This window comes from Pseudophryne corroboree, chromosome 3 (genome assembly GCF_028390025.1).
Source record: "Pseudophryne corroboree isolate aPseCor3 chromosome 3, aPseCor3.hap2, whole genome shotgun sequence".
In the NCBI taxonomy this organism is placed as follows: domain Eukaryota; kingdom Metazoa; phylum Chordata; class Amphibia; order Anura; family Myobatrachidae; genus Pseudophryne; species Pseudophryne corroboree.
Window position 1 is genome coordinate 481,534,923 of NC_086446.1, and position 14,319 is coordinate 481,549,241.

General features: G+C 46.3%; 1 protein-coding gene across 3 annotated transcripts in view; it reads right to left on the reverse strand.

Moving 5' to 3' along the window:
* Window positions 1–14,319, reverse strand: part of RGS9 (regulator of G protein signaling 9) — a 353,468-nt gene that overhangs the window by 11,880 nt on the left and 327,269 nt on the right. For all 3 annotated transcript variants that reach the window (XM_063960843.1, XM_063960845.1, XM_063960844.1), the window contains one exon: window positions 5,940–6,054. In XM_063960843.1, the coding sequence (XP_063816913.1) occupies window positions 5,940–6,054 (115 nt within the window). The remainder of the gene's footprint in view (window positions 1–5,939; window positions 6,055–14,319) is intronic.

Sequence of the window (14,319 nt, forward strand, 5' to 3'; positions counted from 1 at the left end):
GATAATGCTAGAGATGCTGCTGCCGACAGGAACCGGTAAATTACCGATGTGCCATCAGGGACATTGTGTCAACATTCTATCATGTTGACATGGCATCTGTGTAGACATGATGAATGTTGACATGGTCACTGTCAAAATGCTCAGCATGTCGAAAATGCAGCCATGTCGAGCTGATGCATGTCGACATGATACTTTTTAACCTAACATACCACAACCGACATACTAACCATGGTGAATATTCTGCCACTGCAGAGGCGTATGCATTATTTAGTTATTTATATAGTGCACACATATTACGCAGCACTTTACAGAGAATGTTCACATCAGCCTTGCCCAGTGGAGCTTACAGTCTATATTCCCTATAACATGGACACACATACACACTAGGGATCATTTTTGATCAGCCAATTACCCTACCGGCAAGTTCTTTAAGTGTGGGAGGAAACTGAAGCACCCAGAGGAAAGCCATGCAAACAATGTGAAAACATACAAACTTCACACAGATAATGTTTTGCTAAGCACTTGTCCACCATGCTCACCAAATGTACCTCAAGCTCTGCATATCTGGGAAATGCGCTAATTTTCCATTACTTTTTTTCTTAATAGTTTACTCCCAGTTTGCCATCAACTCTGCCTCAGCCACTATATGTATTCTGATTGGCAAAACGGTGGCACAAACCATAGATCTATCTCTTTAATGCCCATTTTACCCAGTCATGGAACATCTGTTGATTCCCAAATCAGCAGCTTTTACAAAACAACAAATTTTCCTTAGTCCATTCCAATCTGGCTTTTGATCAAACAATTCCACAGTAACAATCCTATTAGACATCTGTAATGAAAAGCAGTGTGTAGTGGAACATTCATTGGGGAAAGTTTCCTAGATTTTGCAAAACATTTTAATTCTGAGTCCCATACTACTCTGTTATAGTGATTTCACTCTTATTTATGAGGAAGATCCCATTCTATGTCAGTCTAGCGCCTAGCTGGTCTCTGTGGAGCTCCTCGAGACTCTATTGGCTCTATGCTGGAGCTACTACTGTTTCCTTTAAATGCCACTGACTTACCCACAGTCTGTAAATCAGCCTGGTACAACAGTAAGCTATTTGGGACAAAGGGTAAACTTGCAAACGTAGTGCACCCGATCCATTTATATTGTAAATATATATATATATATATATATATATACACACACACACACACACACACACACACACACACACTGCTAAAAAAAAATAAAGGGAACACTAAAATAACACATCCTAGATCTGAATGAATGAAATATTCTTATTAAATACTTTGTTCTTTACATAGTTGAATGTGCTGACAACAAAATCACACAAAAATTATCAATGGAAATCAAATTTATTAACCCACGGAGGTCTGGATTTGGAGTCACCCTCAAAATTAAAGTGGAAAAACACACTACAGGTTGATCCAACTTTGATGTAATGTCCTTAAAACAAGTCAAAATGAGTCTCAGTAGTGTGTGTGGCCTCCACGTGCCTGTATGACCTCCCTACAATGCCTGGGCATGCTCCTGATGAGGTGGTGGATGGTCTCCTGAGGATCTCTTCCCAGACCTGGACTAAAGCATCCCGCCAACTCCCAGACAGTCTGTGGTGCAACGTGGCGTTGGTGGATGGAGCGAGACATGATGTCCCAGATGTGCTCAATTGGATTCAGGTCTGGGGAATGGGCGGGCCCAGTCCATAGCATCAATGCCTTCGTCTTGCAGGAACTGCTGACACACTCTAGCCACATGAGGTCTAGCATTGTCTTGCATTAGGAGGAACCCATGGCCAACCGCACCAGCATATGGTCTCACAAGGGGTCTGAGGATCTCATCTCGGTACCTAATGTCGGTACCAGGCTGCCTCTGGTGAGCACATGGAGGGCTGTGCGGCCCCCCAAAGAAATGCCACCACACACCATTACTGACCCACTGCCAAACCGGTCATGCAGGAGGATGTTGCAGGCAGCAGAACGTTCTCCTTGGTGTCTCCAGACTCTGTCACGTCTGTCACATGTGCTCAGTGAGAACCTGCTTTCATCTGTGAAGAGCACAGGCCACCAGTGGCGAATTTGCCAATCTTGGTGTTCTCTGGCAAAAGCCAAACATCCTGCACGGTGTTGGGCTGTAAGCACAACCCCCACCTGTGGACGCCGGGCCCTCATACCACCCTCATGGAGTCTGTTTCTGATCGTTTGAGTAGACACATGCACATTTGTGGCTTGCTGGAGGTCATTTTGCAGGGCTCTGGCAGTGCTCCTCCTGTTCCTCCTTGTACAAAGACGGAGGTAGCGGTCCTGCTGCTGGGTTGTTGCCCTCCTACGGCCTCCTCCACATCTCCTGATGTACTGGCCTGTCTCCTGGTAGCGCCTCCATGCTCTGGACACTACGCTGACAGACACAGCAAACCTTCTTGCCACAGCTCGCATTGATGTGCCATCCTGGATGAGCTGCACTACCTGAGCCACTTGTGTGGGTTGTAGGGAGGTCATACAGGCACGTGGAGGCCACACACACTACTGAGACTCATTTTGACTTGTTTTAAGGACATTACATCAAAGTTGGATCAGCCTGTAGTGTGTTTTTCCACTTTAATTTTGAGGGTGACTCCAAATCCAGACCTCCATGGGTTAATAAATTTGATTTCCATTGATAATTTTTGTGTGATTTTGTTGTCAGCACATTCAACTATGTAAAGAACAAAGTATTTAATAAGAATATTTCATTCATTCAGATCTAGGATGTGTTATTTTAGTGTTCCCTTTATTTTTTTGAGCAGTGTATATATATACACACACTGCTCAAAAAAATAAAGGGAACACTTAACACATCCTAGATCTGAATGAATGAAATATTCTTATTAAATACTTTGTTCTTTACATAGTTGAATGTGCTGACAACAAAATCACACAAAAATTATCAATGGAAAGCAAATTTATTAACCCATGGAGGTCTGGATTTGGAGTCACACTCAAAATTAAACTGGAAAAACACACTACAGGCTGATCCAACTTTGATGTAATGTCCTTAAAACAAGTCAAAATGAGGCTCAGTAGTGTGTGTGGCCTCCACGTGCCTGTATAACCTCCTTACAACACCTGAGCATGATCCTGATGAGGTGGCGGATGGTCTCCTGAGGGATCTCCTCCCAGACCTGTACTAAAGCATCCGCCAACTCCTGGTCTGTGGTGTAACGTGGCGTTGGTGGATGGAGCGAGACATGATGTCCCAGATGTGCTCAATTGGATTCACGTCTGGGGATCGGGCGGGCCAGTCCATAGCATCAATGCCTTCGTCTTGCAGGAACTGCTGACACACTCCAGCCACATGAGGTCTAGCATTGTCTTGCATTAGGAGGAACCCAGGGCCAACCGCACCAGCATATGGTCTCACAAGGGGTCTGAGGATCTCATCTCGGTACCTAATGGCAGTCAGGCTACCTCTGGCGAGCACATGGAGGGCTGTGCGGCCCCCCAAAGAAATGCCACCCCACACCATTACTGACCCACTGCCAAACCGGTCATGCTGGAGGATGTTGCAGGCAGCAGAACGTTCTCCTTGGCGTCTCCAGACTCTGTCACGTCTGTCACATGTGCTCAGTGAGAACCTGCTTTCATCTGTGAAGAGCACAGGGCGCCAGTGGCGAATTTTCCAATCTTGGTGTTCTCTGGCAAATGCCAAACGTCCTGCACGGTGTTGGGCTGTAAGCACAACCCCCACCTGTGGATGTCGGGCCCTCATAGCACCCTCATGGAGTCTGTTTCTGATCGTTTGAGTAGACACATGCACATTTGTGGCTTGCTGGAGGTCATTTTGCAGGGCTCTGGCAGTGCTCCTCCTGTTCCTCCTTGCACACAGGCGGAGGTAGCGGTCCTGCTGCTGGGTTGTTGCCCTCCTACGGCCTCCTTCACATCTCCTGATGTACTGGCTTGTCTCCTGGTAGCGCCTCCATGCTCTGGACACTACGCTGACAGACACAGCAAACCTTCTTGCCACAGCTCGCATTGGTGTGCCATCCTGGATGAGCTGCACTACCTGAGCCACTTGTGTGGGTTGTAGACTCCGTCTCATGCTACCACTAGAGTGAAAGCACCGCCAGCTTTCAAAAATGACCAAAACATCAGCCAGAAAGCATAGGAGCTGAGCAGTGGTCTGTGGTCACCACCTGCAGAACAACTCCTTTATTGGGGGTGTCTTGCTAATTGCCTATTATTTCCACCTGTTGTCTATTCCATTTGCACAACAGCATGTGAAATTGATTGTCAATCAGTGTTGCTTCCTAAGTGGACAGTTTGATTTCACAGAAGTGTGATTGACTTGGAGTTACATTGTGTTGTTTAAGTGTTCCCTTTATTTTTTTGAGCAGTGTATATATATATATATATATATATATATATATATCTATATCTATATAGAGTTACTACGGACCGGCACTCCCTCCTTACTAACAACGTTGCTCCGATGCCCTCCAGTACAAATGGTGCAGTGTAGCAAGGAAAAGGCGGCACTCAGAGGCTGTAATAATCAAAGTTGTATTCCACACAATTAGATCCAACGTTTCGGGGTGCTTACACCTTGATAAAGGGGGCGTAAGCACCCCGAAACGTTGGATCTACTTGTGTGGAATACAAATTTGATTATTACAGCCTCTGAGTGCCGCCTTTTCCGTGTTACACTGCTATATATATATATATATATATATATAAAATGAACCCTGCCATATAAAATATGTACCAAACTGGGGCTGCTCTATTGAAATACATTGGGGCCTATTTATAAATAATTACATCTGCAATGTGATCTGGGCATGATATTAGGATGTGATTACACCTCTGCCATGTATGAAGTAGTACATGCAGGAACAGGGGCTCTGAAAAGAGCCCATCCCTGCAATGTGTACCCTTCAGTGTGAGGACTCCTGCTCACATGCGGTCATGGTGACGGCGATTGCCGGGGGGAATTCTGGAGGAACCCTCTGCTGACTAAGTTTGTGAAGTGTAGCGCAAAAGCTACAACGGGGACCAAGCTCAGAAATGCTTTGAATTCTAGAGCTTGGCAAATCTGGCAGCATCACATCCCCCATAGAAATCTACTGTATTCTGCTGCTGGAAATGGAGGGATATCCCCCATTTCTGAAACAACCTAAATCTGTCATTTGCCTGAGATCTCTCCTATACTTGTCCCATCTTGTCATCCTGAACTGCACTTACAGGGAATGACCTTTACTTGGTGACTATAAAACATTACAGACAAGCCCAAGCTACAAGTGTGTAAATATGATCACTGGTATTGGGCTGTGCTTTATGTGTGCTATACTCGTTGCTCTCAGTGGGAAAACATGCAGTGCTATATGATTTAGTGACCGGATGACAAAATGCTCCTGATTTACCTTACAGACTGTCAGGGTTGTCTGTTTTGTTTTAACAGATGCTTCTGTATGTCCACGTGTCCTCACTAGACACCCCTTAAATTGTGTAAAGTCACAATCCTGATAGCGGAATTCACGACATAAATTATATTACGGTCACCTTGAATAACAACCTTGAATTTTAAGTTACCCAACAACTATCCTGTACTCTACTTGTTACAGCCTATTGTGACTATGCCTCATTCATTGAAGAGTCCTGATTACACTCAAAGTCATAGCTTAACCTTCTGGATAGTCAATAAAAATAATATTTTTGGTCCAGTAAATGCTTATCTAACAGACTGTCCTAGAAATGCTAAGCAGTGGGGGCACCTTGTGGCAATGGTGGGAATTGCGCTACTATCTCAAATGAACCTCTAGCCGGTAATTTTCATGCTCTTAAGTTGCCCTAAAATATTCCCACTCCATACTTGAGACAAGTATTGTCCGGGTCTAAGTCTAGGTGGGTTTAGGAGCCTCCTGCTTGAGTTGGTTCCTCCTGTCTAGTTTGCTCATAACCTGGGTAATATCCACGGTGTTTGCAGCCTCCTTTGCTCGGGCTTCTTCCTCGAGCTGTCGCAGGATCACCGGGCTTGGGCTAGATCTCCGATGCCGACGCATGAATGGAAAGTTACTGTTAGGAAAAGAGAAATATAAAAATACAATCAGAACTATTTCAAGGTATTGTACTGAAATTAATGTACTGCATTTATTATACATTTCAAAACTCTTGTATTGTACATATGGTCGTATTCAGGTTTGTTAGCAAACCCATGATGTTAGCAATTGGACAAAACCATGCTGCACTGCAGGTGGGGCAGATGTAACATGTGCAGAGAAAGTTAGATTTAGGTGGAGTGTGTTCAAACTGAAATCTAATCTGCAGTGCAGAAATAAAGCAGCCAGTATTTACCCTGCACAGAAACAAAATAACCCACCTACATCTAACTCTCTTTGCACATGTTACATCTACTCCACCTGCAGTGCACATGGTTTTGCCCAATTGCTAACAAACCTAAATAGCCCACACAATACATGTTCCCCATGCTGTAGCTTAGGATAGTTCAACTTATAAGGATGGACGTGAAAAAGGCGCCTGGCCCGCATGTAAAAATGTGTCTGCACACTTGCGATTTTATGTCTCCATATTGAATCATACATATTTTAAATGACATCCCTAAAAATGAGTGCTAGAGATGTGACCAAAGCAAAATAAACACTTATAGGTCACCTCTAAAATCAGTACCCAGCACATTATGACTACCAAAGTGTTAACTGGCACCAAAGCTGGGGTAGTAACATGTAACCCGCAGCATTAGATCACCTTGCCGTGATGTGAACCCAAACCTCCCATCCCTCCAAAAGAGGCTATGGCTCTGCACTGAACAATTAGGTCTTATTCACAATATCACAGTAGAAATCCATATTGCTGGTTTCTCAGCATAGTGTAAGCAGTCCAGCCTGTGTAGCCTGGTGCTTTAGCAGGATGGTGGCCCATGCTTACCGATCCCCAGAGCTCCCCTCCTGCATGCTATAATGGGCAACAGACCAGGCTGATCAGTGGCTGGTGCTTGTTATTGATCCAGTTTTTATTATTTATTTAACAAAACAAAAAGGAGATCTATGGTAGACTTACCATAGGCAATCTCTTTCTGCTAGGTACACTGGATTCCACAGGGAATAACATCAGGGGGTGTAGATTTGGATCTTGATCCGAGGCACCAACAGGCTAAAGCTTTGACTGTTCCCAGGATGCATTGCACCGCCTCCTCTATAACCCCGTCTCCAGGCACTGGAGTTTAGTTTCGTTAACCAGTCCAATGCAGTATCAGGTAAAAGAGACGGTAGATGATAGTCACATAGAACCACATTCTCACGACAGAAGAAGGGATTAGCGGCTAATGCCATACAAACCCAAAAAAGCTCAGTGCGTCAGGGTGGGCGCCCTGTGGAATCCAGTGTACCTCGCAGAAAGAGATTTAACTATTGGCAAGTCTACCATAAATCTCCTTTTCTGCAGCGGCGTACACTGGTATTCCGCAGGGAATAACATCAGGGATGTCCTAAATCAGTTCCTCATGGGAGGGGATGCACTGTAGTGGGTACAAGAACCCAGCGTCCAAAGGAAGCATCCTGGGAGGCAGAAGTATCAAAGGCATAGAACCTGATGAACGTGTTCACTGAGGACCACGTAGCCGCCTTGCACAATTGTTCAGCGGACGTGCCACGGCGGGCCGCCCAAGAAGGTCCAACAGACCGAGTAGAATGGGCTTTGATAGCAGCAGGAACTGGGAGACCAGCCTGCGCATAGGCTTGTGCAATCACCATTCTAATCCATCTGGCCAAGGTCTGCTTATTCGCAGACCAGCCACGTTTGTGAAAACCAAAAAGTACAAAAAGTGTATCTGACCTCCTGAGGGAGGCAGTACTCTCTACGTAAATACGGAGAGCCTGTACCACATCCAAAGACCGCTCTTTGGAGGACAAACCAGAAGAGATAAAGGCCGGAACCACAATCTCTTGGTTAAGATGAAAATATGATAACCAGGGCGAGTTCGAAGAACTACCTGGTAACGGTGAAAAATCAGAAAGAGTGGACGACAGGACAAAGCGCCTAAGTCCGACATCCTCCTAGCAGAGGCAATAGCCAATAAAAACATGACCTTAAGTGTAATACATTTAAAATCCACAGACTCAAGAGGTTAGAATGGAGACTCTTGCAGGGCATTTAAGACAACAGACAGATTCCATGGAGCCACAGGAGGGACATAGGGAGGCTGAATCCTTAAAACACCCTGAGTGAAAGTATGAACGTCAGGAATAGACGTAGTTTTCCTCTGAAACCACACCGACAAGGCAGATATATGAACCTTGAGGGGGGCCAGACGAAGGCCTAAATCCAGGCCCTGTTGCAGAAAAGCCAAAAGTCTGAAAGTTTTGAAAGTATATGCATCATAATTCTTACCAGCACACCAGGTGAAGTAAGGATTCCAGACCCTATGATAAATCGGTGCAGAAGCCGGTTTACGGGCTTTCAACATAGCTTGAATAACCGCCTCAAAGAATCCCTTGGCCCTCAGGAGTGAAGGTTCAAGAGCCACGCCATCAAAGCCAGTCTGGCCAGGTCCGGGCAGACACAAGGGCCCTGAACGAGGAGGTCTGGGCATTAGTAAGTAGAAGAGGACGCTCTATTGAGGGACCCTGCAGGTCTGAGAACCAATGCAGTTTGGGCCACACTGGAGTGACTAGAAGTAGTATTCCTCTTTCTTGCTTGAACTTCCGCAGTACCCTGGGCAGGAGTGACACCGGAGGGAACACGTATGGCAGCCGAAAGTTCCATGGAATTGCCAGTGCGTTCACGGACGCTGCCTGAGAATCCCTTGTCCTTGATCCAGAGACTGGAACCTTGTGATTGTGTCGAGACGCCATCAGGTCTAAATCTTGTAGGTCCCACATGTCCACTAGGAGTTGAAAGACTTCCGGATGAAGACTCCATTCTCCGGCGTGAACGTCCTGACGACTGAGGAAATCCGCTTCCCAGTTTAGGACTCCGGGAATGAACACTGCTGATATTGCTGGCAGATGGCATTCCACCCAACGTAGGATCTTTGATACTTCCAGCATTGCCATGTGGCTTTGAGTGCCGCCTTGATGACTTATGAACGCCACCGTGGCGGCGTTGTCTGACTGTACTTGAACAGGCCTGTTCTGTACTAGAGGCAGGCCAGTGTCAACGCATTGAACACTGCCCGCAATTCCAGAATGTTTATCGGGAGAAGAGATTCCTCCCTGGTCCTCCGACCCAGGAGAGAGTGTTGCTCCAACACCACGCCCCAATCCCGCAGACTGGCATCCATTGTCAGGAGTACACAGTTGGAGATCAAGAAGGGACGGCCCCTGCTCAACTGTTGTTCCTGTAGCCACCAGCTCAGTGACAGACAAACCTCCGGAGTCAAGGAGATAATTTTTAGACCTGATCCGATGAGGCAGGCCGTCCCACTTGGAAAGGATTAACCTCTGCAGAGGTTGGGAATGAAATTGAGCGTACTTTACCATGTCGAAAGCCGACACCATGAGGCCTAGTACTTGCATCGCTGAGTGTATCGACACTCTTGGGCGAGAGAGGAAATATTTGATCCTGTCCTGAGGTTTCAGGACTTTCTCGTGAGACAAAAACAACCGTTGGTTGTGTGTGTCCAGTAGTGCTCCCGGGTGCACCATGCTCCAAGCCGGGACCAGCGAGGACTTTTTCCAGTTGATGAGCCACCCGTGGGCTTGTAGGAATTGGACCGTCAGTTCCAGATGACTGAGGAGATCCTCTTGGGAGTTCGCCAGGATCAGCAAGTCGTTCAGATACAACAGGATCCTGATTCCCTGATGGCAGAGAAGAGCCGTCATCACGGCCATGACCTTGGTGAAGATCCGAGGGGCTATAGCCAATCCAAAAGGCAGTGCCTGGAATTGATAAGGTAGGTTGCCAATAGCAAACCACAGATATTGCTGATGCGACATGGCAATAGGTATGTGCAGGTAAGCATCCTGTATGTCCAGGGATGCCACATAGTCTTAGGGTTCCATGGCCAGCACTACAGAGCGCAGAGTTTCCATACAGAATTTGGATACTCTCACAAACTTGTTCAAGGATTTGAGGTTGAGTATAGGCCGGAAGGACCCATTTGGCTTCAGAACTAGAAACAGGGTCGAATAGTATCCCCTGCCTTCCTGAGACAGGGGTACCGGCACTACCACTCCTGTATCCAGGAGGGATTGTACAACCAAGTGTAGAGCTTGCGCTTTTAACGGATCCGCAGGGATAACCGTTGTGCAAAACTGGAGAGGGGGACGTCTCTTGCAAGAGATCGCGTACCCGTGAGAGACAACTTCTTGCACTTAGGTGTCCGAAGTGGTCATTAACCAGGCCTGAGCGAATTGCAGAAGTCGGCCTTCCACCCTGGGGTCCACCAGGGGGAGGCCCGCCCTGTCATGCAGCAGGCTTTTCTTGTTTGGAAGCAGGCTGACGGGCGGCCCAGGATTGTTTAGATTTAGGCTTAGTGGTTTTGGAAGCATGAGCATACATATATATGGGACCCTGATGCACCTAGCCCCTCAGGGTACAGAATATAGTGATAGCAATATGTGATACAGGAGAGTGGAATCCCACACAACAACTACAGGCACACTCAGTCACATGTACAATGCAGAAGTTATTACATATAAACAATAAAACTGCACTGGACTAGTAATGTACATATAGTATAGATATAAAAATGCACAGTAGATACTGGATGTATATCACAGAATACTTGTACCAAATATTCATATAGCAGTACACTTATTCTTAACGAACACTGTCTAAAATGACATGTAGAATACTTAAGTGTCTGTAAAACCACAGCGCTGATGAGACAGGCGGCTTTACAGAGGAGACAGAGCCCTGCAGTCCCGGAGGTCAGCCCAACTAGTTGTGAAGATGGCGCCAAAATCTCTGTCAGGGAGTGAGGGAGAGAGAGATGCAGCTCCAGGGCGGGAAAACCAGCAGTAGTTGATGCCCGGAGCCGGGGAAGGGGCTACAGGTCTGCGGCATATCCCCTATGCTGGACTTCACCACCGGGTACTATGGAGCCTTTTGCAAACGGAGTTTAGTAAATCCGACCTGTGCTCCCTGCCCTTGTGGATATAGTGGGGTCCCTGTGCAGTACAGTGTACAGCCTTGAGGAACGGACCAGGACGTCCCGAAATGTGTTGGCCGACCCCCTAGTGCTTTCATTGACTTATGGACTACATCTTGACTGCAGCCGAGATTTGGGAATAAGACCTTGGGAGCCATCAGCAGAGTATTTTTCTGGGATACCCTGCTCTCTTGTTACACCTGCGGTTCCCCCACCTTTACGGGTAGGACGTATTTCCACTCCAGCTTATCATATGTCCGTCTACTGAAAAATATATTTATTTAATACATATTTTACATTTTATCTTTGTAATAAACATATACTCTATTTATACACTCAGTGAAATGGTGTATTTGAATAGATGCATCTTAGAGGGGAATAGCCGGTCAGATCCAGGTTTAGATAAACAACCCATAGGACAAGCGCCATTTGGGTGGGTCAAATCCCATATACCACATTTCAGCTACACAGGAGTTTTTAGGGGAACTCCAGTACTCCCCCCCCCCCAGGGCAGCTCAAAGACCAAAATACAGCGCCAGGGCCCACTCCGCCAATCTTTTGGAGTACAATGTCCCTACCAGCGTCTTCTGGGACTGCGACTGGACCGCGATTTACCGGCGGGTCCCACGTGGGGGACCCTCTTACCTTCTCCCTGATGTGTAGCCACGCGATCCAGGAGAGCGCCAGCGGTGTGTGCCTGAAGTCCGGTGCGCCTCCGCTGCAAGAACCTGGGAACCAGGCTGCGGGAGTATGCAGTGCTGCTGGGGGAGGTGATGGAGCCGCAGCACAGACTGTCAGACTGACATAAATAGTGCTGCGGCCCTTGAAGTCTTCTAAAAAAGCTTTATTCAGGGCTGCCTAGCGCAGCCCCACCTGTTAGTGACCTGCACTGCAGACACCAACTTACAAACTGAGCTCAAGTGCCTGGAGGCGGGGTTATAGAGGAGGTGGTGCAATGTATCCTTGGAACAGTCAAAGCTTTAGCCTGTTGGTGCCTCGGATCAAGATCCAACTCTACACCCCCTGATGTTATTCCCTGTGGAATACCAGTGTACCCCGCTGCAGAAATGCAACAGTCTTCATCATCAACATTAGCTTGACACATGGCACACAAGACTTCAGTGAGCGGCAGAGATGCCACATTCAGTGCTGACGACAGCCATGCTTAACTGCAAACTCCCTTCTGTACTGTACTTGCACGTGAGCACGCCAAACCCATCTCTGTGAATGCAAATTCAATGTGTAATCCAGTAGTGCAAGTTATGTGCAGAGCATAATAGAGCTGATACCATGATAACATCTGAGCACAAATTGGCCTCCAGTATACATTGTTTTAATTGCTTGCCAGCATCTTCCACCAGTGATATCTGGCAGGGCATGTGTAGGGAATGTTTGGACCACATCTCCAACAAATGAGTAAATTCATTTAAACAAATGCTGGATATTGGAGTAAACTACTGAAGGCAGATATGGACAGAATATTCTGATCAGATTGATCTGCCATAAATATGGAATACCCAAGGGGTAGGTTCAGGCGCTTACGGGCAAGTTTTTCTAATGCAGCTGCTAAAATGTAGATATTAGTCAAACCTACCAGCCACAACAAGTACACGAAAAGATAGCAGCGCTAGATAATCACAATAAAATAAATAAATGGATATATGAGTGAATGAACAGTTAAAAATATTTAATAAAACAATCTAAAAACATGAAAAGAGAAAAAGGGCTGCCACAATCACCGCTTGTTGAAATCCCCTCCTTGGTTTAGAGCAGGAAACAAACAGTAAAGGGACTTGGGGCACAATTTAGCCTGGACGGGTAATACCACACTTTCACCATTGGAGGAATAATTCACAAGTTGCAGCGGAACCTTAGCATAGATTCTGGAAGTCCTCACCAGTCACACAGTGCCTTTAGACGAAAGTGGAAGTCCTGTCCTGATGTAGAGGTGTAACGTCCCAAAAATGTCTTTGGTGTTATTTGCTGCCTCATCCGGATTATCCTAACTGCCATTTCACCCTCCTTCTAAACTTGGACCAGGGAAACTTAAAAAACTTTTTTGGGACGTTGGACCTCTACATCAGGACAGGACTTCCACTTCCGTCTAAAGGCACCATGTGACTGGTGAGGACTTCCAGAATCTATGCTAAGGTTCCGCTGCAACTTGTGAATTATTCCTCCACTGGTGAAAGTGTAGTATTACCCGTCCAGGCTAAATTGTGCCCTAAGTCCCTTTACTGTTTGTTTCCTGCTCTAAACCAAGGAGGGGAGGTTCAGATTTCAACAAGCGGTGATTGTGGCAGCCCTTTTTCTCTTTTTATGTTTTTAGATTGTTTTATTAAATATTTTTAACTGTTCATTCACTCATATATCCATTTAGTTTATTGTGATTATCTAGCGCTGCTATTTTTTCTTGTACTTGATCTGCCATAAACTCTATTGTATATGGAAAGAAACAGAGTTCAGTACCTTTGATGGCCTGCAGGTGGTAATGTAAAGACAACAGGATACTTTTTATTTTAGTTAAACATTGTCTGGACTAGGGTTGGCCATCGACCATCGCTGATTAGAACCCATCAATGGTCACCAATGAGTGTGCAAACGGGTCCTGCGACACAGGATGCAGTACGGCATCAGACTGTCCGTGATGGACAGTCTGATGCCATTTGGTGGTGCGGAGGGGTGTCAACAGCCTCATTTTCTCCAAATGAAGGTGTGCCGCCACTGTTTAGGCGGAAGAAGGAGGCCAGGGATCTCCGTGGTTGCACAGAGATTTCCTGGCCTCTGCGACGGGTATCTTGTCCCCATGTGTGCCGCAAGCTGCCCGTTGGTGAGTCCAGTGATCCGATGCTGCGTCTTAGGACAAAAGTCGGATCACTACTGCAGCAGGAGGCTTCTGCTTGCAATAGATGCCTCCTGCTGTAGTACAATACTGCTCTATCACTGCTGCTACGAAAGGAATTAGGCCCCTGAGCCTTGTGGCAGAACAAAGAGGGACACTGGAAATTGTATTTTCACCACATTCTGCTTTTTTGGCTATGAGGGGATAAGAAACAGTGAAGCTCTTCTCCTTCTAAAAGAGAGTGCAAATTTATTGCGGGGGGCTCTAAACACCCTAGCACTGGCCCTGTTTGGACCTATTTTTTTTGGGTGCTTAGTGTCATTATTTGGATCCATGAGCAAATAGTCCTCAAATTAATAGAGACCTCCTGTAAAGCATGAGTATATTT